The 27,188-nt window shown below is 36.5% G+C and overlaps 2 protein-coding genes and 1 pseudogene across 7 annotated transcripts; 1 reads left to right on the top strand and 2 right to left on the bottom strand.

Annotated features, from left to right (window-relative positions):
• Window positions 1–1,320: 1,320 nt before the first annotated feature.
• On the bottom strand, window positions 1,321–6,525 carry LOC145594776 (DEAD-box ATP-dependent RNA helicase 21 pseudogene; annotated as a pseudogene). Of its 4 annotated transcripts, XR_014102869.1 has the most exons (4): window positions 6,345–6,525; window positions 3,518–5,823; window positions 3,151–3,243; window positions 1,321–2,380 (listed from the first exon to the last, which is right to left on the bottom strand). The product of XR_014102869.1 is annotated as a DEAD-box ATP-dependent RNA helicase 21 pseudogene, transcript variant X4 (transcript). The 4 variants fall into 4 exon arrangements; XR_014102868.1 differs by lacking the exon at window positions 3,151–3,243 and having other exon boundaries at window positions 1,322–2,380; XR_014102867.1 differs by lacking the exon at window positions 3,151–3,243 and having other exon boundaries at window positions 1,322–2,383.
• A 2,140-nt stretch (window positions 6,526–8,665) lies between these two features.
• Window positions 8,666–17,252, bottom strand: LOC145594777 (sister chromatid cohesion protein PDS5 homolog E-like). Of its 2 annotated transcripts, none has more exons than XM_081651109.1 (15): window positions 17,113–17,252; window positions 16,709–16,868; window positions 14,719–14,922; window positions 14,452–14,633; window positions 13,514–13,640; window positions 13,196–13,393; window positions 12,643–12,690; window positions 11,657–12,544; window positions 11,390–11,545; window positions 10,725–10,789; window positions 10,236–10,287; window positions 10,065–10,151; window positions 9,923–9,966; window positions 9,575–9,649; window positions 8,666–9,447 (listed from the first exon to the last, which is right to left on the bottom strand). In XM_081651109.1, the coding sequence occupies exons 2-15, from the start codon at window positions 16,811–16,813 to the stop codon at window positions 8,976–8,978; spliced, it is 2,703 nt and encodes a 900-aa protein (XP_081507235.1). In that variant the 5' UTR covers window positions 16,814–16,868; window positions 17,113–17,252; the 3' UTR covers window positions 8,666–8,975. The 2 variants fall into 2 exon arrangements, with proteins under 2 accessions (XP_081507235.1, XP_081507236.1); XM_081651110.1 differs by having other exon boundaries at window positions 16,709–16,849; window positions 17,113–17,251.
• Window positions 17,253–21,554: 4,302 nt separating this feature from the next.
• On the top strand, window positions 21,555–26,745 carry LOC145594670 (protein FLX-like 2). The gene is made up of 5 exons (XM_081651005.1): window positions 21,555–21,678; window positions 23,043–23,615; window positions 23,786–23,931; window positions 24,034–24,128; window positions 25,828–26,745. The coding sequence occupies exons 2-5, from the start codon at window positions 23,056–23,058 to the stop codon at window positions 26,326–26,328; spliced, it is 1,302 nt and encodes a 433-aa protein (XP_081507131.1). The 5' UTR covers window positions 21,555–21,678; window positions 23,043–23,055; the 3' UTR covers window positions 26,329–26,745.
• The last annotated feature ends 443 nt before the right edge of the window (window positions 26,746–27,188 follow it).

The following is a 27,188-nucleotide window of genomic DNA, read 5'->3' on the forward strand; positions in this document are numbered from 1 at the left end:
ATATGCGCAATTAGTATTAGGTGAGGTAACTATCACGTAAACAACTGATTTTATCAAAAAAATTTAACAATCGAAAATAAAAAATAATTAGATTGAGTATCATTTATTCACTTATATGTATTTTTTGGTTAAAACTTTTTTTTTTTTTTTGGTTAAAACTTGGATACATAAGTCAGCATCCTTTACAAAATAAATGTCATAACATTGTATTGCATATGAAAGAAAACAAAGGAAGCACTATTTATAAAATTTAGCTTAAATAATATTTTGTTTAAATTTGGTTTGGCCGTTTGGGAGTGTGAGGTCTTACTTGACCCTAGTGATTACTCCTACCATTTCATAATACTCCCTCCGTCCAAAAAAGAACGACCTATTTGGCCAAAACTTTGTCCCAAAAAGAATGACTCATTCAGTCATTTGCATTAAAACACCCACCAATTTACTACAATATTTGTGCAAAATTAGCTTCCCCATATAATAATTTGATTTTCCATGTTATTTTATTACTTTCTCTCTCTATTTTTTTTACAAACCCCATGTAAATTTATCTTTCCAATATACTTTTACTTCTTTTTATTTAACTTCCTTAATACCCGCGTAATCAACCCAAATGGGTCGTTCTTTTTGGGACGGAGGGAGTATAATTTTTGTTTTTTCACGGTATTTAAGAAATATGAAGAGAGTGGATAAAGCACATCAATAAAATGTACAAAGTACAATTATAGACAAAAGTTAGAGAAAGAAAGTGGAAAAAAGTACAAAACATGTGCAAAATTAAGGGTAATATAAAAAGTACAATGAATAGAGTTAAAAAAAATAAGGATATAATAGTCTTTACCTATTATCCAAAAATAGAAACAAGAACAACATTTTGACTCTCAAAATAGAAAAATGTGAACTATATTAGGGAGTATTTTAAAACCATGCAACACACGGGGCTAACCTAATAATACGAGTATATACTATTTAAATCACATTCCTTACTTTTTTTATTGACGATTATTGTGAGTTGATTGCAGTTTCATAATAATTTGCTTATGCAATTAAGCTCATTATTACCTTTGTTTTTTTAATATAAGATTTTCACGAAATTCGTAATTCGAATTACAAATGGTGCATCGGACGAACATATACTACTCGTAAAACACAATTTCTGACAGCATTAGGATGTAAAGGCAAGTCTAGAATGAGCTTCATAGGAGCCCATAAACAAAACAGAATAACATACAAGTATCATTCCAATTTTAAGTTAATAGTCATCCAGAATATAGGATGTAATTTCAGTATAAAAGAATGTTGCACAGTGTATAATAATACACAGATAATTTTGTTGCTTATTAGCGAAAAATCTCATTTAAATACCCTCTCTCTCATTTGGGGAGCTTCAAAATAACCTAAGAATGGAGGTTGTACCATTTACAAAGTACAACTAGGCGCAGCATGAATATATTCAACAGGCAAAGAGAGATGATCACCACATTTAGAGCAACTAAGCACGAATCCTCCTTGTCCCGTATCAGCTCCCACCATACCAATGGCCAAGACAGTTAAGGCCTCAGACTCGAGTTAATACTGTATAACCATCCCAAGCAAACCTTATATCACACATCAAGCGTCAGATCTCTTTTGTGAAGTACTTCTATATGCGATGTATATACAGGTATACAATCCAATCTTGGAGCTAACATGACAACAGTACACATACAAGGTTTGAACAGGAGTAGATCTGACTAGCTTATAGCATTTATAAGATCAAGTACGCTACCACCCTCTTTCTATAAGAATTGGTTCCTCAATTTGTGCTTGTGTACACGGATGACTAACTACCAAAAGGAACTACTTCAAAATTGCGCATATCTACTCAAAAAGGTCAATTACAGAAATACTCCAGAATCCTTTATGTCAATCATTCCCCATCTTAGACTACACATAAACATAGACTCATAAAGTGAAACCTTAGTGCAAATTTATTGACTAAATGGTCTCTAGGCATCTAATTCACCATCAAAAAGCACTATCAGATCAACCATGTTAGTAATAGATCAAGCTCGCGTAGACTACATAGCCTCCCTCTCTTTTCCCGCAAAGAAGTGCTCTTGCAAGAGATACTCCTGCAACTCATTTAATCCAGCAATCTCATTGATATATGTGGAGCTCATAGCACTTTGAAGATACAGAGAACAGTATTTTCTTCATTCAATAGAGCTATACCATCCCACAGGTAGACGTGGACTCTACGTACAAGTGCAAGTGCAATGATTAATAGCAAAAGGTGATATATACTTATGAAATAGAACATTAATCAATTTCAAAACAACATGATGTCCTTGCCTGCTTAATTATAAGATGTGTGTTTTGTTTCTGCTCCAGCCTCTTGTGCCTGCTAAAACCAAAACAGAAGATGTTGAAACAGTAGACTAAAGTAGTTGCAAGACATGAGCCATAATCTATTTCATTCCTAACCGAGCAAAGAGCAGAGTATAAATGATTACAGCGAGCAGTGCCGAAAAGGAAAATGTGAGTTCATAGAGCTACACAGTGCTACACACAGATCAATCAAAAGCCAGAAGGTAGACTGCCACAACTAAAGGTTACACTACACTCAGCACTCAAGGAAGCTGTATGCACTCAAGTACTGTACAAGAACAGTACCAGATGTCAGGGTTCAGGGTGGTCTACCAGTGACCTGAAGCAATCATGTAATGTTTTAGCAAAAATCACCCTTAAGGACATGCTTGGGTTTGGGGGAAAATGAATAATGAATGAGAGGTGTAGGAGAAAAAATAAAGACAATCAGGTGGTGGTGAATGGGATGAGGTAGTGGTGGTGCGAGGAGGGAAGGATGGATACCCTCATTTTGGGAATCTTTCAGTGGGGCTTTTGATTTAAATAAATTATAAATAAAAATTTTAAACTGTATTCAAGTATAATAGTAGCACAAAACCTCCCTCATTCGAATAGTTTCCATTGGTTCACAGTTAAGTTTGACATAAAAGTTTTAACATTTACCCTCCCTCCTTCACATAAATTAAACACTGGTCTAAACCTCTAATCTTCCTTTATCTCGTCCATATTTATAATAAAAGTAATCCTAAGTAGGAAAGGATAAGAAAACAAGTACAAATTACCTAATTCAGCACCACACAGTACCTGAGAAGTTGCCAACATAGATTTACAGACCAAACTTCCTTCACATCCGCAAAAGGAGACTCAGCAGGTACACACTTCCAAAGGGTAAAAGGACTACATAAAGACCAATTGAAAATGCCATATTGAGAAACACAAATTCACATTAAGCAAATTTCAAATGCTTCAAACAGAAGGGGGTAAAAAAAATAAAAAAATACATATTAAGGGCACATCCATAACACCAGATTTGATAAAATTAACCAAAGATAGTCAAGTTACTCAAGTTCATAACATATTGTTCCCAGGGGAGGAGGTGGAAAATAATTGTTAATAAACTGACAGATTAGAAATGGAAGCCAGACAAATTTGTAAAGTTGTAATTACTCACATGAAACTCCAATGCAGAAAACCCTAGACATTTAAGTACATTCCGGAGATACTTTATCATAATTCAAAACGATGTCTTGAAGAGGCAGAATAATCAATGCACAAAAACAGTCTCATTGCGTCTTGGAGGTCTATCAGGAACTGATCCAGGTTTGAACTTTGCAGCTTCATGTCTTGCAAGTTCAGGCGGAACAGGACTATTACTCTGAATGAGCATCTGCTTCAAATCATAGAAGACATCAGTATCATGCAAAGTCAAAAAGGTGGTCGCCACACCAGTTTTTCCTGCTCTCCCAGTTCGGCCAATACGATGGGTGTACATCTCAATATTTCCCGGCATATCATAGTTGATTACATGAGCAACATCAGGTATATCAATACCACGTCCAGCAACATCTGTGGCAACCATTACATTGTACCTCTTGGTCCTGAAACCTTCCAGACTGATTTCTCTTTGTTCCTGTGATTTTCCACCATGCAATGTTGTGACTCGATAACCTGATTTGTCCAAATTTTTGGAAAGCACATCAGCAGTCTTCTTGGTGTTAACAAACACTATAGCAGTCTTATCACCTAACTCATCAAGGTGTTTTTGCAGCTTGTAAGTTTTTTCTGATTCCTTTGTCATGATCACATGTTGTGTGATGAGGTCAGTAGTTTTTCCAGCCGTACCAATAGTCACCACCACAGGATTCCTCAAGTACTTCCTGGCAAGCCGCTCTACAGCAGGTGGCATAGTGGCACTAAACATATAGGTTGTCCGGTAAATCTTTTTTGCATCAAGCTCCTCCTCTTCATTCTCAGGCTTCATATTACTTGAAGGCATTGCATCCAGCACACCAACAACCTGAGGCTCAAAACCCATATCTATCATTCGATCAGCTTCATCAAGAACAACATAATTGCACTGGTTCAAAACAACATAACGCCTTTCCAGACAATCTAAGAGACGTCCAGGGGTTGCAATAACAATTTCACACCCTTGTCTAATTTTGAATCCTTGCTCCTCAATGGATTGTCCACCAACAATCGAGACAACCTTAATCCCCAGAAAGTGGGCAAACTTGACAGTCTCCTCTTCGATCTGTTGAGCTAATTCACGAGTAGGGGCCATAACAACAGCATAAGGACCCTCAGCTTCATTCTCTTCAGTAATCGGTGGCAGCCTAGTTATATAAGCCAACATAGGGAGAACAAAAGCAGCCGTCTTACCCGAACCAGTCTCCGCAACACCAATAACATCTCGCTGTTGAAGACCTAAAGGAATTGCTGCCATCTGGATAGGGGATGGATTCTTGTAGCCAGCTCGCTCTACAGCTTTCAACAGCTCTGAAGTCAATTTACTCTCTACCCAATTCCTCATTGGCTTAGGAATCTTAGACCCCTTGTAAGATATATTGAAGTCCTCCCTGAAAATTCTCCAGTCCCTTTCAGTCATTTCTTCAAGCCTCTTGTCAGACCAGTGCCGGTCTACCCTCATATCATGATCCTCATACACTTCAGCAGCTTGCTCCCGGCGACGTTGAGCAGCAGCCTCCTCAGGTGCCTCTTCTGTGCCATCCTTTTTGCGAATTTCCTCACGCAACTCAACTTCATTTTTAACAGCTAGCTTCTTCTGCTCCCTACGATCTATTCCCGCTCGGAACCCTCTACCAAACAGCAGCTGAGCCTCATGAGGGTTTTGATAGAGAGCATTCATGTCGCGAGAGGTGTCCTCAGTGTTCTCCCAATCAAAGGAGAAGCGAAATTTCTCACTAGGCTTGATCACACGCTTCTTAGGTTTCTTGGAACCTAGATACTGCTCTTTAATAAGCTCCAGTTCCTTTTCCCTCTCCCTTTCCGTCAACTTCTCCAGCCTAGCACGACCCCTAGTTTTGCTCTCCTCTTCACGTTCCTTATCACGATTCCTCCGTTCAATTTCACGATCTCTCTCCCGATCACGATCCCTTTCTCTTTCTCGCACACGGTCACGATCACGGTAACAGTCATAATCGCGGTCACGATCACGGTCATGGTCGCGGGAAGAGCGGTGGTGAGAAGAATCAGAGGGTCTGTTATCAATAGATCGAATCTGAAGCAACTCCTCAGCACGGCGTCTCTGTTCAGCAACTTCTTCTTGACGTTTTTGTAAAGCTAACTGCTCTCTCTGGGCTTTAGTCAAGAAAACCGGCTTCGCATTACTAGAGCTGGTATTCGCCACTGCAGCTGAGGCAACCACACTGGCAACTTCCTCCAAAGGCCTCTTCATTGTATTAAAATATACGTTGTCTACTCTCAATCGATCAACAAACAAACAACACCTTGCACCTGATTACAATCAATCAATGCAATTTGAATAAGGTTCAATCCTAACATTAAAGGGTTTACAAGTCATTCGCGTTCACAAGCTTAATTCAGGCCCAGGGATAATTTCATAGTTCAATCCAAATTTTATAGGGTTCGGCAACATTAGCAACCAAATTTCATTCAATTATCAAATAAGACTCGTAACTTTAGGGATTTTTTATTCAATTATCAAATAAGGCTCATAACATTAGGAATTTTTATTTAATTATCAAATAATGCTCATAACTTTAAAGATGTTTTATTCAATTATCAAATAAGGCTCATAACTTTAGGGATTTTTGATTCAATTATCAATTAGGCTAATAATTTTCTTTTCAAACAACATAATCACTGTTTATGATCATATAACTAGTAATTAGAACCAATAGTTCGAACCCTAAACTTGCTACACTCAAAATTGAATACAATTAAATTAAAATAGATCAAAGATAAACCCTAGATTGCGAAATTGATATGATTTACAAAATGAAACATCAAATTACCTCAGAAGCTGTTTCAATGGATGATACAAGTATTTGAAGGCGCCTCGCTTCAATGGAGGACGTCAAGTTCGCTTCAATGGAGAACTGAGAAAGGAGGAGATAGGGCTACGTTCTTCCGTTTTTTTTTTTCTTTCTTTACTGACAATTAGAGCAATTCAAAGGGTTGGATCCCCGTTAAAAGTCCTGACCCTTTCTAGTTCTAGTTATAAATGGGTCAAATCCGTTCAATATATAAATAGGCGAATGCCGCGAGTCTTTATAGAGTCGTTCAATTATGGATACTTAATGAGCGTGATGAAACTATAACGGGACGTTTGACATGTAGAATGGAAATTTGGGGATTGGAAGCGGAAATGAGAATTGATAAATGGATTTTATCAAATATTCTCAATCTCTTGTTTGGCATATAAGTGGGAATAAAATTGGCATTAAACGACAAATTTACCTGACAATCCCTGACCCAAACCCGATAACCCGACCCAAAGTTACTGAGAGAAACCCGAACCGAACAATCCGAATTCAACCCGATTTGACCCAAATTTCATGTATCGTAATAATATTAAGTTTTACACTATTTTTGATGGTATCTAAGCAAAACCCGAAATTGACCCGAACCCGACCTGTTGACTCGAATCGCCACCCCTGCCTATTCCCACTTCATATTCCCACATAACAAACACCCCTAAGGGTTTGGAATTAGAAATAAATCTATCAGAATCAATTTTCCTTCTACCCTTCAAATTCTTAAATACTATTTCCACCTTGTACTGTTAGTACTAATTGTTCGGGTAACTGATAATCAATTCACGAAAAGTGATATCCATAAATTGAACCGATAAGTTCGGCTACCTAAACTTCGGGTAATCAGATTTTCAGATCTGTAATTGAGTATCAATATCCAATAATAATAATTAAACTTAATAATCTAGTTATTATGATATCATTTAACACTAATTAACAACAATAACACATCATCTTGACCAAATTTTTAATAATACTACTTGATATTATAATACCAAATTTGGTATTATTTTTAATAATCAATTTGTTATAAATTGATTATGAAGTAAAGCAAGAGTTTAGGTTTTGAAAAAATAGATTTAAGTAGGAAAAAAACAAATTGATTATCGGATCGAATCGGGTAACCCTTAAATTTTAAATGTTACCCGATAACCATACTCGATAACAAATTATCGAAAGAACCATTTTGGTTGTCGAATCGGGTACCCTCATTTTCGGAACGATCACAGATCATGTTTTCGGTTTTTATTTTTTCGGGTAATTTTGCTCGGCCCTAAGAACTAACTCAACTAGGAAATAGTAGGTTTGGATTGAGCTTTTCAAACCCAATTTATTAAATAGGCTGATAAAAACCCGACTTGGAAATAAAATGGGTTAGGTTAAGGTTGAGAATTTAAACCCGAAAATGACTTTTATAACCTATTACTACTTCGTATAAGATAAGATCGAGTTAGATCAAACCTAATTAAATATCTCGAACTTAGGGCAACCTTAATATGAAAATCACTTATTTGGATTATACACATTAGTACAATCTAATAAATTTAGATTACCATAATGAGGTTAAACTTTAGTAAATTTAATCAATCAAATTAAATTAGACCCGATCGAAAAATATATATTCTAATTTGATCAATTAAGATAAATCCCAGTGCATACTACTACACTATCCAATTTTACACTATAAACAAGTACCGTAAATTACGCTTTGTGAGATACTAACTTATTTATCATGCAATATTCGTACTAACTTATTTGCAGGATTAGCTTCTAATAATTATTTTGCTCTTCTTTTGTAGTAGGTTTAGGTAACATAACCTCATAAATTGGTCAAGAACCAAGATCATATGCAGATAGAAGGTCATCGCTTGAGAGAAGAGGAGAGTAAGGAAACCCACCTACTTTAAGCATTTTGTAGTTAGTGAAACTCAAACTCATGACCTCATGGTCACAAAGTGAGTTCCCCAAGCTTGGTATAAGCATATAAAAATTGCACTTTAGGAATTGCTTACGACGCTTAACATATTTTGAACATAATAAAAGAAGTCACAAGATTTATCAGTGGTTCAAATCGGGTTACTATGTGGAAGAAATCATCTAACTCACAATAACACTAACACCAAAACCAATTCCAATGCCCAACAGAGCAAGATCGGATACCACAAAGCAGTCCCTCTACCATCAGTCAATTCTCACAACAAAAAGATACTACTCATCTAAGGCAAAAAACAGAACCACTACGCAATTACGCATACACGATAAACGTCTACAAAATCCAAGCAAGGTGTTAAAACCACATGTCATGCAAATATGTAGGTTGGATAAATAGGATGCAATTTAACATAGCAAGAATCTACATCTATCTAGACTTGATATCTAAAAAAACTAATCTCCCAAAGTCTACTACTCTTCCCTCAACCAAAATCAAATTCTACACAGGAACCCTTATCCTAATATGCGACTATGAAACTATTGTAATACCAGAGAGTAGCCACGAATTACCTAACACAAATGTTGTGTGTGGCTAACTATGAACAGCAGTGATCAGAGCACAAAAGAAATCTAACAGTTGAACTGTCGACATGAGAATGGCATATGACAAGTTTGGACTTAGCCTTTTGTGCCTCTTTTTCTCTTCTTTGCACTCTTCGATTTTGATGTATTCTGAGATTTCCCCTTTAAAGTTTCAGGCACTTTTGGTGGTTCTGGTGAAGACTCCCTATCCTCCTCCTCCTCCTCTGCTTGAGGAGCAACTTTTACTTTGCTGCTGCTATTATTGGATTTGCTACCACTCTTTGGCGATTTGCCCTTGGACTTTGTGGCACCCTTAGGAGTTTCTTGCTGTGACTTATTACTTCCTTTAGATGCATCCACATCATTAGCTTTGGACTTCCCAACTGCTTTAGGGGTCTTGTCCTTGTTGTCAGATTTTGAATCTTTGTTTTTCCCACCTTTATCCTCCTCAGATTTAGCAATACTCTTCAAAGTTTCATCCTTCGCTTTGCCATCCACCTTACTATCATCCTTGAGCTTAGTCCGGGGCTTGGTTGTAGTTTTGGATTTGCTGGTAGAAGCTCCAGACCTGGAAGATACAAACCAGATATCTTACACTGAGTTTAACTAAAACAAAGTACAAAAAAAAAAAAAAAAAAAGGAGGGGGAGGGGGAGGGGGGGGGGGCATCAAAAATAAGTAAAATGCACACTGTACTTTTTAGCTGAAGTTTCAGTCTTTCCTCGTTTAGCAGCTGGGGCAGGACTTGTCTTAGCTTTTTTAGCTTTTGGCCTACAAACCAGCAAATTATGAGTGATGAGATAACCAGAAAGTTGACAGAGAAATTAATAATACTCTCCTATAAAAACAGCCAGTTGAACAACACATATTATCCTATGATAATTTTTAAAAGGATGAACTTTGGATTAAAGCAATAAATCATCACAAGATTAAATCAAAATATAATTTTTTTAAAGCTAGTGAGTATGAATGAGTCAACTTAATGTGCAAAAAGGCAAGTCTGTTTTGCACTAACAAAGCCCAATGTTCAGCAAGAAGACATACGTTTCCGCAGCTTCATCAGGGCTTTCACCATCACTCGAATCCCCCTGTGATCAAGATGAACCAGTACACATTAGCAACTGTAATGTCTGTAAAAACATCTATTTATATAACCCTATAAACCAAGTAAATTCAAAGACCAAACCTGATCAGGCTTGGAGTCACCATTAATCAACTTCCACTTTTCCTTCTCAAGCTTCAAAACCTCAACATCACCATCGCTATATAATACCTACACAAGTATGAAGCCGTACTTAGTAAAAAAAGCAAAAGCCTAAAACACAGAAGCAACACTGGGGATTAGACTTCTCATCACCTTATGCTTTCCTGAAGCAGGCTCAAAGTGCTCGATAACCCCTTTATAATACCTGCAAAACACTCCCCCACACGAAAGGAAATTAAAGTATGTACTAATAGATATATTCAGGAATCATCTCATGGTAAGGCAGTGATTCAGTCATGCATGGCCATGCCAGCTATAAAGATATTGCACTGCCAAAGCTATAATGACGACGAAAAAGTAAAACATAAGTACTGCTACAAATATGCAACCATAGATGTATTGTGTCATGATAAAAGTGCAAAACACATGTTTGAAAACAAAGACAGCAACATCAGAGATGAGAGAAGGTAAGAAATCAGATACTTATAGTACAAAAGTGATAATACAAATAGCTTACAGCAATACAATGATACTTAACATTCAAATTCTCTCAAATCTAGAACAGATGATGCAAATTGGATATGCAAAGTTCCACAAAATTGACAAAATGCAAAGTTAATCAGTAGAAAGCAAACATCTTACTTCTTGTCATCCGGCCACCAAACCTGGACCTTCAAACCAACCAATTCCTTACCATATTTTGCAGCCTGAAATTCACATCAAAATAATCTGATGAGAATTCGAATCAAAGATAAAAACCTCTACATGAGTAATAAACCCTCATTACCAAACAATTTTCTGATAAACAATTTACTAAAGTAGAATTCCAAAATTATATATGGAATAAACCATCCCTTCCCACTAACTTGAAAGCAGCAATCTAAAACGCACATTATAGGCAAAACTGCCTTGCCCAAAATTTATGACATGCTCTAACAAATTCAAAGGTAGGACAAACGAGAAATAGATTTGGATCAAATATATAAATCATGACAATAACACAAAAATGTGTTAAGACAGTCATATTGTTTCAAATGAATAGTGACCTCATATACTGGTACACTTTCTACGATAATGATCATGCATTCTAAATTTCAAAAATGCAGTTTCACAGCACATGTAGGTCAAATTAAAACACTGGTCGGAATTCAATTCCTTATACCAATATAAAGTAGCTTTTTAAACGATTTCAGCACCAAGATTGATGGAAATTCAGCTCAGCAATCTATGCTAAAAAAATTATTAAGCATTACCAGCAGACTTCATGCAAGCATTATCTAATGATCAAGGCCTGAATACACACAAACCTTCTTTTCAAAGGGTACTTTCTTTTCACTGGGTACTTTCTTTTCAGCAGATATTTTCTTTTCACTGGTACGCTTCCTCTTTGACTCAGATGCTTTCTCTACATCACTCTCATCTTTAGTGGTTTTTGCAGAAGACTTGGCTGAACCAACAGGCTTCTGAAAAAATCATTAAATATTTTTGAGTCAACTAAAGCTTGCGCAATGACATAACATAACTAATTAATAAGAAATCATCACAGGATAAACATAACTACTTCCAACAAGTACCTTCTCATCCTTGGACGGAGTTTTTGTAAGTTCCTTTGCAGGAGTTGCTTTTCCTTGACCTCTCTTTTTCTTATTGTCACGCAGATTACCAACAACTTCATCCTTCTTGCCCAGCTGTTTTGCTGGTTTGGCTTCCACATCACTTGTTTTCCCATCTTCCTTTGCATCATCAGAACTAAGTACACTGTCTTCCTTATCAGTTACTGAAGGTACCTTTTTCCCTGTCTGCTTTGGCAATTTGGACTGTGAAGCACTAACTCCTTCAGATGATTTCTTAACATCAGTTTCCTCCTCCTTCATTTCAACATCACCAGCTGGCTCACTTTGCACCATTTCATCTTTCTTCTTCCCTGGTTCATCCTTTTTTGGATTTTCATCAGCAACGCTTCCAGTTGGAGAGGAAGAAGGGGCATCAACAGGCTCATTGGATGCTTTTGGAGAGGGGACTGGGGCATCTGGCTCCTTTTCATTTTCAGCTGGCTCCACAGAATCAGCTCCAACAGCCGAGCTCTGCGCATTGTCTTCACCCTTTTCATCTTCTTCTCGAGGCACAGGCTTCTCTACTCCCTCCTTTTCATCCGTAACAGCTGGCTCTGAAGAGCTCTTCAAAGAGTTCCCCTTCTTCCCTTTACGCTTGTTAACTTTCACTGGCTTAGTTCGTGACTTTGTGGGTTCTTCAGCATTCGAATTGTCTACCTTACCCTTGCCTTGCTCTGCATCTACATCATGAGCCTCGTTATTTACCTCCTTGGAATCATCATTTCCTGCAGAAGTATCTTCAACCTCTTTCTGTATTGTACCATTGCTCACAACAGCCTTTGGTGACCCAACAGTGCCAGGACCAATTTCTTCTGAAGGAGGCGCGTCATCCAGAGTTTCCAAAGCAACCTGAGAAGAGAACAAACAGCCAACTTTAAGACATAACTCCAGAGAAATGAAGATCCAAGATCTTTCAGATAGCACAAGGAGTCGAGGAGTACACATACTTCAACTGCCTTTTCTGAAGGTGCATTGGCCAGGTCATCCTCATCAGCCTGATTAAAGAAAAATTTAAACACCAATTTAAAAATGCAGGGAATGATAGATATTCAAAGCATCAATTGGATTCTACCAAACACTACAGATGACAGTAAATTATTTTATAAAATATAGACAAAAGACAAAGGAAAAACTGACGTCAAAGTCAAGACAGTTAGGTAACTGACGTCAAAGTCAAGACACTTAGGTACTCAACTATCATGATTAACAAAAGATAGCTCTGGACAAATGTGCCTTTCAACATCTGTTAACATCACTAAATGACCTTGATGGTCTCAAAGCCCCTTTCAATCTAGATTTTTTTATAGAGAAAAAAATTAAACAAAAACGTAAAAAAAATAAAAAAATATTCCCATGTGATATCATCCAAATTCTAGCTCAATTCTATGATACATGAGTGCACGCTAGAAGCATAAGAGTTCATTAATTGCCAGGTAACAATTTTAGCTTTGCAGAATACAGCAAAAGATATCATTCACCACGCAAGAAAGAATATAATACCACATTTTTCTTTGCAACATCTGCCTCACTAGGCTCAACAGCCTCAGTTCTTGCTTGGAAAACCTTTGCCACAACCTTACTATAATCATCTAGGGTAGAACCACGAGACTTCATAGCTGGTAACAGATAAGGTTTAAGCTTGCTAGCACACTTATCGGCCACTTTCTCCCCAAGCTGGCGAGCAACAGGCAGAACTTCCTGAACAGTAAATAAATAAATAAAATATAGGGGAGAAAAAAAAAAAAAAAAAAACCAAACATGATCACAAAACTCATTCAGGGTGATCAGAATTTTGCACGAACTTCAAATGCAACTGACCTTGTTTTCTGTTTTCAAAACGTCTAGGATAGATGAACAAAGATCTATAGATATATCCTCACTTTCTTCCAATACAAGGGTCATGATTGTCTCCATTGACGAAAACACATTTTCAGGGTGCTCACTCCTGCAAGTGCCCAAAGATAAACCTCCATTATGTCAATCAATCAAATTTTATCAAAACAAAGATGAGCAGATGGTCCCATAAATATATGAGCCAAATTTTCTCAAGATTGTTCATTCAAAAAACATGAAGCATAGTCCCTTAGCAAAATTCTGGAAAGATGCAGAACCAACTGTAGAAACTGATATTCCTAAAATATATACAACCTTTGGTAGGAGCAAAAAGAAAAATAAAAAAGCAATAGCCAAAGACAGGCACGCAATCCACACAAAGAATTAAAAAGAAAAGGCAACAGGTTACATCTAGATAAGAGAGAGTAGAACAGAAATAACGAAATCAAATATAGTTCACAACACATGGATCACAATAATGAAAACTCCATTCCATTCATCAGAACAATTTCACAATTATCGAATTATGGCAAGCAGAAAAGAATAGGAAAAAAAAAAAAACCCCTTAACAGTTCATAACCAAGATGTTCCTCCTTAGCAAACACGCAATACTAAGGTGAGTACTGAAGAGAACATATGGAAAAACCTCTTCTGTTTTGTCTTTTACTGATTCACTTCATGAAGGCTAGTAAGGATAGAAGTGTAATCCTAATTCATTTTAGGCAGATATTGCAAAGATCCAAGCACTGCAACGCTAAAAGACAATCAGGAAAGAGAGACACGAATGACAAAACCAAAGGTCATGTAAACAAACCAGGCAAACAAGGCAATGGATTCTAAAGAAAAGCAACAGCCTAACTAAGAACCCATTACAAAGTAGGTTTCTAAGCATCAAAAACAAATGTTAATTAGCTTTATGTTACCTAATAGTTCTAAAGAAATGATGGAACATTTCTGCGATTAAGGCATCACATTCCAGATCCAGCATTACTACACATGATCTGACTTTTGCCACTGTTTCCAAGATGGATGTCCTCTTGCCATACGATGGGCTAGATTGGTCATCCAACTTCTCAAACGATGATACAATCAATTGAAACACCTCCTGTAAAGAATAGTGTACATCAGCATAGGGACAGAATAAATGTATAGGAATCCTCATAATAGATTAATTGATCACACACACACACCTTCATTTGGTCATCCTCATAAGGTGCATCTGGAGCTGTGATCCTTGTTATCTCGCTAATACATGAAGCAACAGCAACATTCACATCAATGTCTTTATGTCTCAACAGCTCATTGGCAATCAATGCTTTCATCGATGGAGAAAGTGCTTTCTTCATTGACTCAGATGGTGACTGCTCCACTCTGGTGAGTAAATTTTCAACCCGCTACAAGCAAGAGAAATGAGGATAAATATAAACTGATAAACCTATATTGTGAAATTACCCAGAGAGGAATTGCTATCATAGCTTAAGTTTCAATTTATACTCCCAAAATCTAGCAATTAACAGAATAAATTGCATCCCAGCAGTCAGCAGATATTATAAAGCCACAAATGATCCCCCCCCCCCCCCCCCCGGCCCCAACCATACACACAAATTCATACCAGTATACCAAGCACCAAGACAGAAAAAAAATATCCACAAAGGACTATTCACACTATATGTGTTACCCTGGACTCAAGTAGTAGAGTTGAATACGAGTATGGATCTGAGTATCAGATATAGCAATTCCAAAAATTGGGGAAACAAGTATTGGAATTGGACACAAGTAAAGGACACAGCACGTGTATATACATAATACTTTATTACATACTCACATTTCTTATTAACTATCAAATTGTTTAAACCTCAACATATAGTCTTAATTATACATATTTATATTACAGGTTTACAGCACAATCTCTTTAAAAGAGTGCAAAAGAAAGTTGTTCTTAACATACATACATACATACATATAAATTTATATATAGTAGTAAATTTCCTACTTAATTCTAATTCTTACATAACTTTACAGAAGTGGTCGCAAGCACAGAAATCTATCATGATTTATAAACTATTTAAGTAATTACAAAATCTTTTAGGTTAATTCGGATAAAACAACAGATCTGTGAAAATACGCTGGATAACAACACAGAAGGAAAGACGTAATTTCAGTCGCGATGTTACGTAACAGGGATTAAATCTCAAAATCTGTTACAAAACGACTATTCCATGATGGAATGGCTGAGTTATAATTCCATGACTTCATTACCCTTTGCTGTGATATCCTAAGCACAGTAAAGTATCATGTTTTATAAAGTATTTAATTAATTACAAAATCTTTTAGGTTAATTCAGATAAAACAACGGATACAGCGGGATCAATCATTTAACAACACATAAGGAAAAGACGTCATTTCAGTCACGGTGATACGTAACAGGGTTTAAAACCCAAAATCTGTTACAGAACGGCTATTCTGTAATGGAATGGCCGAGTTATAATTCCATGACTTCATTACCCTTTGCTTTGATATCCTGCATACCACCCCCTAAAAATAAATTTACTAACAAGCATCTTTTTTTATGTAAAATACCAAGTATAGTTTATACGGCTCGTAAAATAAAATATAGCAATGTTTCCATGCCAAATTCATAGTCTGCAAAATAGAGATGGATATATTCAATTATTAGGGAAACAAAATATTGCCTTTCCTTATTAGAAGATTGGCGTGTTTATCAACAGCCTGTAAAAAAAATTGCATTAAAATCAAGCCCACCCCCAGAAACACGACCGGCGAGAGGGAGATAAATATGGTAGAAAAACAAATGAAAGAAATCAATCAAAAAAATATTTTCTTGATATCCTTCCTAAAGCGGAATCAACTCTAGCCACCATGATATCAGAGAGACAAAAATAAGAAAATCTAGCACAAAATCAAAAGAGGGGGGAAATTGGAAAAGGCAAAAATGTCACAAAATTAATTGCAATTTTATTTAAATTGATTCCCAGAATAACAAAAATTAAACTTAAATACATGCAACTGTTCAAGAAAATAAATTCAACAGATACATCCAATCAATACTTGAATTAAATATAAAAATCAAGCAAAATTCAAAAATTCAGCGAAAAATACCCTAAAACTGAAAATATTAAAAAAAAATAATAATAAAATAAAATAAAAATTGAGACTTACGTCAAGTGAAGAGAGCAACTCAGCGACGGAAGGAGGAGGAGAGAGAAGCTGGTTACCAGCTTCAGTGAGCTGCTTCTCAAGCAGCTCGTCATCTGACAACGCCATTGTTAAACACCTCTAGATCTCTCAATTCCTCGACTTCTGCAACAGCATCGAAACCCTAAAAATCTCCAGAAAAATGGATCACCACCATATATAACAATTTAACAACGAAAAAACTAAAATTGAATCTTCCAAAAAAAAAATCAAAAATTCATCCTCAAAGAGAAAAGCGTTAGAGCGCGAAAAAGGACGAAAATTAAATTTTAACAACTTTTTGATGAAATTATTTTAGGAGAGAGAAAAACTAGGGTTTAGTTTTCGATTTCAATTTTGGGGGAAAATGGGGGAGAGAGAAAACAAACCTGAACTTGTGCGTAGTAGAAATTTATGAGAACCTCGATTTCTTCTTTATTTTTTTGGGCGAGTTTTTCGTAAGATGGATTTATTTATGACGATGGTTTTTTGAGAGAGAAATGTAAATATTTCGTCACTATTTATTTCATTTTCATTGAGAAAAATAGTTCAAATAAATAAAGCTTTCATTCAGAGTATTTATATTTATAATAATCCGGATTTTACTGAGGGTGTGATGTTATGGATTGTAGTTTGAGGAGTTTTGGAGTCCGCTTGTTTGGGATTGGGGGTATGTTTTGGGCTATGGAGTAATTTTCTTCTTGTTTTTGACCCAATTCAAGCTCAAATAATGCATGGTCTCTATGTCTCTTATGCTTTGAACAAAGTTTTGTTCTTACTTATAGTGTGCTTAATTTGTTGCTTTCGGAATTTACGGTGTTCTACTCAACGAGTGTTTTTAGAGTTTCAGGTTCAGTTTCGTGAGTGTTTGCGATTTACTGGTAAAATTGGGTTAGTCTTCTAGTAAGGTTTTGTTGCTTTCGGAAATTACGATGTTTACTCAATGAGTACTTTCAGAGTTTCAGTAACAGTTTGGCTGGTGTGTGCGATTTACTAGTAATGGATTCGTCTGCTTATAAGGAACATGATAGGTTTAGATGCGTTAATTATGGTTGTTAATAATGTAACTTGAATTTGTTTAAAATCTTGCTTGTTATATCGATTTTTTCTAGATTTTATTTACTTGTATGTGTTTGAAGCCGTTATGGAGAAAGGTATGGTGACGTGGAACAATTGGTTGCCTGCTAGATCATTATAGTAGAAATCAACACTCATTTGTGTGCAAAATCCTTTTGTGAAGTTATTATTAATTGTTGTTTACTTGTTTATATCTTTAGTTAAGAGTGACACATTAGCCGGGAAAAGAAATAAATTTAAGCATTTAGGAAAAATTGCCACCATTAATCCCAATTTTGCCTCGTCATCTAATAATAATCCCAACTTTCGTTTATCACTATCACTCCCAACTTTGTACCCATTAATTTCTATCACACCCAAATGACTTGGAACTGGTTGAAGAGGTAAATTTTGCTGACTTGTGATTAGTTGCACACATGTCACATCATGATAGGTTAAAAATTTAAAAAAAAAATAAAAATAAAAAAAAAAACCACAGCTACTTCCACCACCACCACCACCACCCTGAGCCACCTCCTCCTTTAGTGTCACTCGCAAAATCACCAAGGGGGTGGTCGAAATTCGCCGATGAAGGGAGCGAGGTGTACAGATTTGATGGGGAAGGGATGGGAGGGTTGAAACAGAGGAGGAAGATGGCAAAACGAAGAGAGGATGGGGACGAATCGGGGGTGGAAAGTGGTGGAATCGGAGGGGGTAATGGGCGGAAACGACGACCCGCCTTCTCCGACCAGTTCCGACCACCCCCCTACCGAAAACAGCACGCAGGGGCCTCCCTGCTGCCCAAACGACAGGGGCTGCCTTCTGTTTGAAACAGCAGGGGCTGCGCTTGTTGGTTCTGGCAGCGGCTGCCTCCTGCCGGATATGGTATGGCCGGCCTCGTGCCGAAAACAACAGGGGCTACCGCCTACCGGAGCCTGGAGGTGGCAGGGTTAGGAATTATTTTCTTTTTAATCTTTTTTAAATTTTATTAATTTTTTTATTATTTTTTGGATCTATCACGTGTTGACACGTGTCTAGTAACTTGCAATATCAGGTTAGATTACCTGTTGGGTGTGATGGAAATTAATGGGTCACAAAATTGGTAGTGATATGGAATAATCTAAAGTTGGGATTAATATTGGCGGATGAGCTGAGGCAAAGTTAGGATTAATGGTGGCAATTTTTCCAATTATTTAACCCTACTGCTCATATTAATACAAGTTCGCAAATGCTTTCACATGTTCCTACCTTTTAAAAAGCTTGAGATAACTCTTATAAAAAGTGTCTAAATAAGTATACCCTCTATTTTTTTTTTCTTTTACTTATTTGCCTTCATTAATGTCAGTTACCTCTTTTTTCAACTCTTAAAAATAGTGTGCACACATCTATACCTCTAAAAATGTTTGCTTACTATTTTCTCTCATTAATACTATCAACTACTAAAATTGTGACATAATAAGACCAACTACTAAAAACTCCCTAGACATGATGACTTGCTATAGCGCGTGCATTGCCGCTCTTATAACATAATCCAAAATACATAAAATAGGAGAAGTTGTCAAAACCCACCTTTTAATTTACTATTAGATTTTTCACATTTTACTATATAAAAAATTATAGGAAATTTTGTCAACAACTACCATTTAAATGACTACTTATGAGAACAACTATCATTTAAATTATTTTTATTGAAATAACAACCACAAAAACAACAAAACTTATGAGTAGCACCTGCCACTACCACATTTATTGTTTTCGGCAAGAATCTCCGTTTATGGGCATATTTTATAAAATTTCCCTCAAAAATAACCTAAAATAAATGACAATATTGCTCTACATTAACCTTTATTCGGATAATACACTTCAGTTGCCCCAAATCTCCCAATTTCGTAAAGCCCTTAATTCAATTTTTAATTTTGACCATAAACCCTAATTTAAAGATTTAATTGAAAAATTAAATCAGCTATTATGCGAAATTAAAACAATTGACCTATTAATGTGTTCAACTATCAAAATATCTTGTTTCCTATACCATAATTGATTAAAGATTTATAAATTAGGCTCTCTCAACCAAACATTCTTGTCGTAAAATAAAACGTGGTAGTGCTGCTCAAAGTTTTTGTGACTTCGTGGTAATTTTTTTAAAAGAAAATTTAAATGGTAATTGTTCTCAAAAGTGGTCATTTAAATGATAGTTATTGGCAAAATTTCTCACAAATTTATTTTGATTTTCAAATTTTAATGTGTTATGCTTTGTCTTTTATGGTTTTTAACTATAAAATAAAAAGAAAAGAAAATTACAAGGCATGCATAAAAAACATACAGATATAGTAATCAAGCTAAAGTCTATAATCTGTGAGTAAAACCAATGCTATAAGCATGATACCAAGTAAATTCTCAATAATGTGATTACATTAAGCATAACACCAAGTAAAATCTCAATAATGTGATTACATTAAGCATAATTCCAAGTAAAATCTCAATAATGTGATTACAATAAGCATAATACCAAGTAAAATCTCAATAATGTGATTACAATAAGCATAATACCCAGTAAAAATCTAAATAATGTGATCACAATAAGCATAATACCAAGTAATATCTCAATATTTCCTTAAAAAAAAATATTGTAATATCTCAATAATGTGATCACAATCTTATCTTTCCATTCACATTAATGGTAATACCATTTAAGTAATATTCGTTTACTATTAGTGTTGAAAAACTTTAACAATAAGGGCCTATTCAAATTTATTGAATTGAGCTGATCTAAACTGAACTGAATTGGCTGAAATGAATATCTTAAGAAAGAAGGAAATTAGGAGCTGAATTGAACTGAACTGAATTGAACTAAACTGATTAGAGCTCAACTGAAGGCCCTAAGTCTCGTATAGGATGAACTTTTGTTAATTTTATTGAAAGACGGTTAATATGAGGGTTGTTTTAAAATATTTTTAAGGCACCTTTTAGCCTATTCAAGGCTATCGCCTAATTTGTAACGAGTTTGACTATTTTTTAATTTTAATGTGTATATTCTAATGGATACATGTTATAAAGGCCAATATGATTAATCTAATACACTAATGTAAGTGTTTTTTAGGATTAAAATTAATGTAAAAAAAAAATTATAACTTTTATGGTATATAAGAGTAACTTAAAAAAATTAGGGTCATTTAAACCCATATTACGATAAGTTAATGAAAGTCCGGCTTATTCAATAATTTGCATTGGTCGAGGCTCACGCGGCTAGTGGCGGCAAAGCGAGGGGAGAGGGATAGCCGGCGAGGGGCGGGGGAGGGCTAATGAGGGGTTTGGTGGATGAGAAAGATGAAATGTGTGGTGGTTGTGGTGTGGTGGTGGGAATGATTCCTTTGTTTTAAAAACAAATAACAGAGGAAAAATAGGGTATTTTCATTCCATTCTTCTCCTTTTCCTTTGTTCATTCCATTCCGATTCCCTCGTGCGAACCAAACGGCCCCTAAGTGTTTTCATTTCTAGTTGTTTGGTATGAGTTAAAACTTAAAAGTAACAAATACCGTTTCCGGAGGGTAACAAATTCCTCCAATTTGTTACACTTGACAAACTAGTGAATACGTTTCGTTACTCAATCACAATCTTTTCAAATTGTTTTCATTCCTCTACGATATCAAACATATACGAAGTAGTAAAGAGTTTATTTACAATGTTTATACCAAACCCCCTTAACTTAAAAGTTCATATACTATTATACCGTATCCGTTTTCCTTGTATGTCTACCGTCTTTGGAGCTTTTTACTTTTATGCTGCAACTTCCCCTCTTTCTTCTCCGAATTCTCCATTGAAGCGCATAATCTGAATTCTCCATTCTCCATTCTCCAACCTCTATTGAAGCTCGAACTAAGCTTTCTCTCCTCCATTAGGTATCAAGTTTTGTTTTTTCTATTTTAAATCATGGATTATCAATTCACAATCTAGGGTTTATCGCTGATTTGATTGTCTGTATTGTCAATTTTAGGGTTCTTCTTAGGTGAATTATTGAACTTTTGGTTATTATTACTCAAGTTATGAATGATTATATTCGTCAATTTTGTTGCTGGAAATTTCCAATGTGCAGTTTACGTTGATAATCTTAAACGAGAAGAACTTTATGTTGTATCTTTAGCCTAATTTGATCATTGAGTCAAATTTGATTGCTAATGTGTTGCAGGATGTTGTTTATAATACTTTATTGTAGGATGGAACTATGAAAATGGACCTTTTCTCCCTCGGGGCGGCCGCTCCTGCAGTTTGCCCTGGCTCAGGGACGGGCCTGGGTAAAATTTTGCTATTTTTAACAAATCATATACGAGTAAGCATAATCTGTGAGAGATTTGAGTAACATTTGTGAAATTAGAGTAGGAGAAGGGAAGACGGGGTTAGATTAGAAAAGTCATGGGGACGTTTGGTATAGTATTTTTAGATATAGGAAACGGATTCAAATAAGTGTTTTCATTTCTAGAATTCTAGTTGTTTGGTATGAGTTAAAAATAACACTATCGTTTTCGTAGGGTAACAAAATCACCCAATTTGGTACCTTTGACAAAAAGTGGAAACAAAATTCGTTTCTTTACTCAATCACAATCTATTCAAATTGTTTCCATTCCATTAGGATACCAAATATATAGTTTGGTATGAGTTAAAAGTGACAAATACCGTTTTCGGAGGGTAACAAAATCACCCAATTTGGTACCCTTACAAACTAGAGTTAACAAAATGTGTTTCTTTATTCAATCACAATATACTCAAATTGTTTCCATTCCATCAGGATAACAAACATATAGTAAAGGTAACGTTTATCATTACTCTTTTCCTTATTTATTTAAATCATTTCCATTCCATTTAAGGTGTTTATACCAAATAACCCCTAAATATCAGGGGGCGTGACACCCTAGGATGCCTAAGCACAGTTTGACTTATTTTTATTCGAGCTTAATCCTGCAAATGTGACTGCGTAAGCAGCTTGGGTGTTTTCCTAATTGAGTGAGAGGTATTGACCGGGGGAAGGTAGAATTCAAAGCATATCTAGGACTATGAGTTTGCCTTTATAGTTTTGTATTTTGTATCATATATCATGTTTCCTTCCCAATTTCATTTAGATGGAAAGGAGGATTCACTAATCACTATTACTTTATTAGTTTCATCATTATTTTGTTTCATGAGCCATGGGCATGCCATTTATTGGTAATACTGAATACCCTTGATCAATAGAAAGCCTAGATTTCTCATCCTCATGGTTTCTTTTCAGTACCAGTGATAAAATGGGGAGCAAAGGGCGATTACCACCTCATCATATGAGGCATCCTCTTCATGGCCCTGGTTTGGTGCATCCGGAGCCATTTGGTGCCGGGATACGGCCTCCACATGGTGGGTTTCCTCATGGTGACATGTTGCCTCCACCGGAAATTTTGGAGCAGAAACTTGCTTCTCAACATGTTGAGATGGAGAGGTTGGCAACAGAGAACCAAAGGCTTGCTGCTACTCATGGATCATCGAGACAGCAGCTTGCTGCTGCACAGCAGGAACTTCAGATGTTGGAAGCTCAGATTCGAGATTCAAAGCTAGAGAGAGAGCAACAGATGAGAGGTCTAATAGATAAAATTTCAAAGATGGAAGCGGAATTAAAGTCAGTGGATCGCCTTAAACTAGATCTACAGCAAGCAAGGGCAGAGGCGCAAAGCTTGGTTGAAGTGAGGCAAGAGCTTATGTCTAAAGTGCAGCAACTAAATAATGAGCTTCAAAGGGCCCATGTAGATGTGCAGCAAATACCTTCTATGATGTCTGAACTCAATCACCTTAGACAAGAATTTCATCAGTACAGGTAAATGTCTTTAACTATCAATATTTGGTAATCTTAGTCTCTATGTCATTGCAAAGTATAATGACATGTGTGACCATGTTCGTGAATTTGTTAGCTGTTTAAACTCCTCTCACATATTGTTGGCACATTTTTGAATCTACACTGACATGCTTAGATGCTGAATTTGGCAGGGCCACATATGAACATGAAAAAAAGGTTTACCGTGATCATATTGAATCTCTTCATGCTATGGAAAAGGAGTACAGGAGCATGAATGATGAGGTGGCTAAACTTCGAGCTGAGTTGAATAATATTTCAAACAGTGATAAAAGATCAGGTAACTTATTTGTTGTGAAACATCTCCACTTTTGAGTTTGTGGTTTCAACGGTTTTGGTAATTTCTGAATTGCATACTCATATCTCTATTATGCTGACGCAGCTTATGGTAGTGCTGCCGGATATGGGGACATTGATGCCTCTGCTCACAATCTTTCAGGACAGAGTTCCTATGAAGATGGTTATGGATCTCAGCAGGTACAAGTGTTTAAAAATTTTCATGTACCACCAAGAACCAATCCACCATGTCCACCAAAAGATGTACCAGCCACGTTTGGTCACCTTAAGACTCGTGCTATATGTTGTTACTGATTGTTATAATGGTATGCTTTATTTTGCATGAAAATTGACCTCAATCTGTAATCTGTAGTCCTGTACCATACTCATGTAGTTTGACTGGAATATATATTTACTTGATTTGAAGCAGCTTGACTGTATCTACAGATCTATACTGGTCCATCAATTGCTTTTTGATTGAGTTGTGTGTAGAAGAATAGACTTGCATAGCCTTATCCTCGATAAAAAATTAGAACACTTATTTCTAATAAAAATAGAGCACAGAAAACCTCTCTACTCAAGGGAGCAAATTTTTTCAACTTGCATAGATTTAATCATACCGACTTACCAAGACGACCAATGGAAACATCCTGTTTGGAATGTTAGGAAATAAGACTGCCAATGCCTGTTGACTTACCTTGCTTAGTGGCATGATACGATTTCATCTTCCACCTATTCAGTGGAAGTTTTTGCTGCTGAGACCTGTTGCTTTGATATGTTTCACCTTTTCATGCTCCAAACCCTCACATCCCCCCCCCCCCCCCCCCCCCCCCTCTTGAAACTATCCTTGAGGTCCTTTGCCTTTTCAGTTTACCGACGGGGCTTGTTACAATATGTTCTTGTTTAAATATCTCACAACTTTCCTTTGTCTTGAAATTCTTTTGGGAGTATAAGGTTTACTGGTTTGCACTTATAATTCGCTATTAATTTTTTCTTGGTGAGTGCGTGGTGTTTGCTAGAAAAATATCTTGTTTGGCAAAGCAGAAACGGGTTTTCTTTGGCTTCTTAATCATAGAAGTTAAGCATGTGGTTTCTGGGGTGCAAAGTGTGCGATGTTATTTGTTACCCACTAGCCGCAGGTTACAATAGTTTTAATGGTAGCTGACTACGAATAAATTTTCCTTTGCTTTGGCTCCCTTTTGATCTTCTAATCTGTCTCATGTGCTTTTGTTTGTTGCCTTTGCCTAGGGCCTTCCATTATGATTACAAAGCTCTACTTAGTTATGAATGTCGTTTTTTCTCCTCTAGTATTATCTTTTTTGTCTTTTGTGCTGTATGCCTGTATTGGCTTTCTAGTTGCTTTAGTTTTCGGTAATTATGACATTTTCTAATTTCTCCTGCCCTACTTAGTTCTTCTTTATGATTACCGTTTCTCCTTTTTTTCCTTGCTCATATTTTGGGTATTACCATAATACCATCCTCTTTCCATCCACGTCTATTTTCCTCTTGTGAATTTTGTATGTATGATAATAGTTTCTCTACTTGCTTGAGGGGCAAAGGCTGCATATCCTTCCTAATCCTGGCATGCTGTGTACTTCATAGTAGGTAGTGTTGATAATATTGATCCTTGCAGCTGTTGTTTTATTTATGTATTTATTTATTTTATTTTTATTTATTTTTTTTTTTTTTTTTTGTTCTGAAACAAAATATGTGGCTATGAGTTCTTTATGTACTGCTTTACGATACATTCTTGATATGGTCAGGTCAGATTAAAATTTATTCTTCCTTGTCGGAATGTATGCTGCTTTTATGCTGAAATTTGAACTGCTGTTTACTTTCTAAATATATGCTGTTTGCCTGTCCGGAAAGTTGAGGATATGTCTTCTGGTGTTTGCAACAGGTACATCACCAGTTTCCTGCCAGTGGTGCTGCTGCTACTGCATCTACACCTGCTGTTACAGGAGGCAGTGTGGTAGCCAGCAGTGGTGGCACACCAACTTATGCTGCACCTCAATCTGGGCCAGCCTCTGCAAGGGCAGGCTATGATGTATCAAGGGCCCCTGGTTGTGAAGCACAAAGGGTTCCAATTCCAACCTATGACCTGCAGGGTGGTCAAGCCTACAACGCTCAGAGAGCATCAGGCTATGATGCATATAGAGGAGCTAATTATGACATGCAAAGGCCTCCTTATGACCCGCAAAGAGCTGCAGCTTATGAAATGCCTTGGGCAAATAACTATGATGCACATTCGAGGGGTGCAGTGGCTCCACCTCCTCTTCCTCCTCAGGGCCAAACACCCGTAAACAACATGCCTTATGGGTCTGCTGCGCCACCACCTGTTGCTCGAGCAGCAGCAGGAAATGAAATGCAGCCTCGAGGTGGCAATACTGCTCGTAGGTAAGAGAATATCGCCAGAAGGTTCTCTGAATTCAGCTGCCTAGATCATGCTTCGTCTCCTTTGAAGATTTGGTCATATGCTTTAAAGCAGCTAGACATTAGTTGCTTTTGCATTCAAGAGGTTCAATGCAGATTTTTTGAGTGGAGAAGGAAGGATTGAAACATCGTAGAAGGTTGACAACACAAGGGAGCTTGATAGATTTGTGAGATTATACTTTTGTAGATCACTGGATCCTTCTGTGGCAGTGGATCTTTATATGAGCATTTTTTGTTTGCCAAAATTGGGGTTAAGCCCTGCTGTTTCCTTTTGGCCTCATTGTGACCAATTGCGATTAATGTTTACTGCTCTTTGATCAATTTTGAATTTAATTTTTAGGAATATAATAAGTCGAATATAATTGGTTTGATATGGGTGAATGTGTGTTCTTAAATGTGGGTTTGGGAATGAAAACATTCTATTTATCCATGCTTTTACCAGTTCATTGGATTCAAATAGCTTTACAACCTTCCTTCTGAGTTCTGACCAGGAGTCTTTTTATGCCCATTTAATATTCTGTGTGTTTTGGAATTTGGATAAACAACGATGAATGGTACTAATGAAGGAAAGGTAATGTACTAATGTGAATATATAGTATATGTTTCTGTCTCGACCTGATCTCCCAAGAACTCGGACCTGAGATCCTGATACCCCTATCGGCAAGCTGAGAACCTACACAATGAGAAGAAGTTAGCTAACCCCGGGGTGATGCGGGGATAACCACTCCGATGACAAAGTCAGAAAGTGTTTAAGAAAGGAAGATAAGTATGAGAGAGAAAGTAGAGAGAGAGAGAGAGAGAGAGAGAGTAATTAATGTCCTCATTAAT

This window comes from Chenopodium album, chromosome 19, assembly GCF_948465745.1.
Source record: "Chenopodium album chromosome 19, dcCheAlbu1.1, whole genome shotgun sequence".
Lineage (NCBI taxonomy): Eukaryota > Viridiplantae > Streptophyta > Magnoliopsida > Caryophyllales > Amaranthaceae > Chenopodium > Chenopodium album.

Bases quoted from the DNA above. Each gene is read 5' to 3' on its own strand.
- LOC145594777 (XM_081651109.1), bottom strand. From the start codon at position 16,813: ATGGCGTTGTCAGATGACGAGCTGCTTGAGAAGCAGCTCACTGAAGCT. The intron at 11,546-11,656 runs GTACTTGTTGGA...TGATTTTTTCAG, and splicing joins CTCCGTCCAAGGATGAGAAG to AAGCCTGTTGGTTCAGCCAA. The intron at 10,790-11,389 runs GTTTGTGTGTAT...TGTGAATTTCAG, and splicing joins AAGTACCCTTTGAAAAGAAG to GCTGCAAAATATGGTAAGGA.
- LOC145594670 (XM_081651005.1), top strand. From the start codon at position 23,056: ATGGGGAGCAAAGGGCGATTACCACCTCATCATATGAGGCATCCTCTT. The intron at 23,932-24,033 runs GTAACTTATTTG...ATGCTGACGCAG, and splicing joins AAACAGTGATAAAAGATCAG to CTTATGGTAGTGCTGCCGGA. The intron at 24,129-25,827 runs GTACAAGTGTTT...TGTTTGCAACAG, and splicing joins ATGGTTATGGATCTCAGCAG to GTACATCACCAGTTTCCTGC.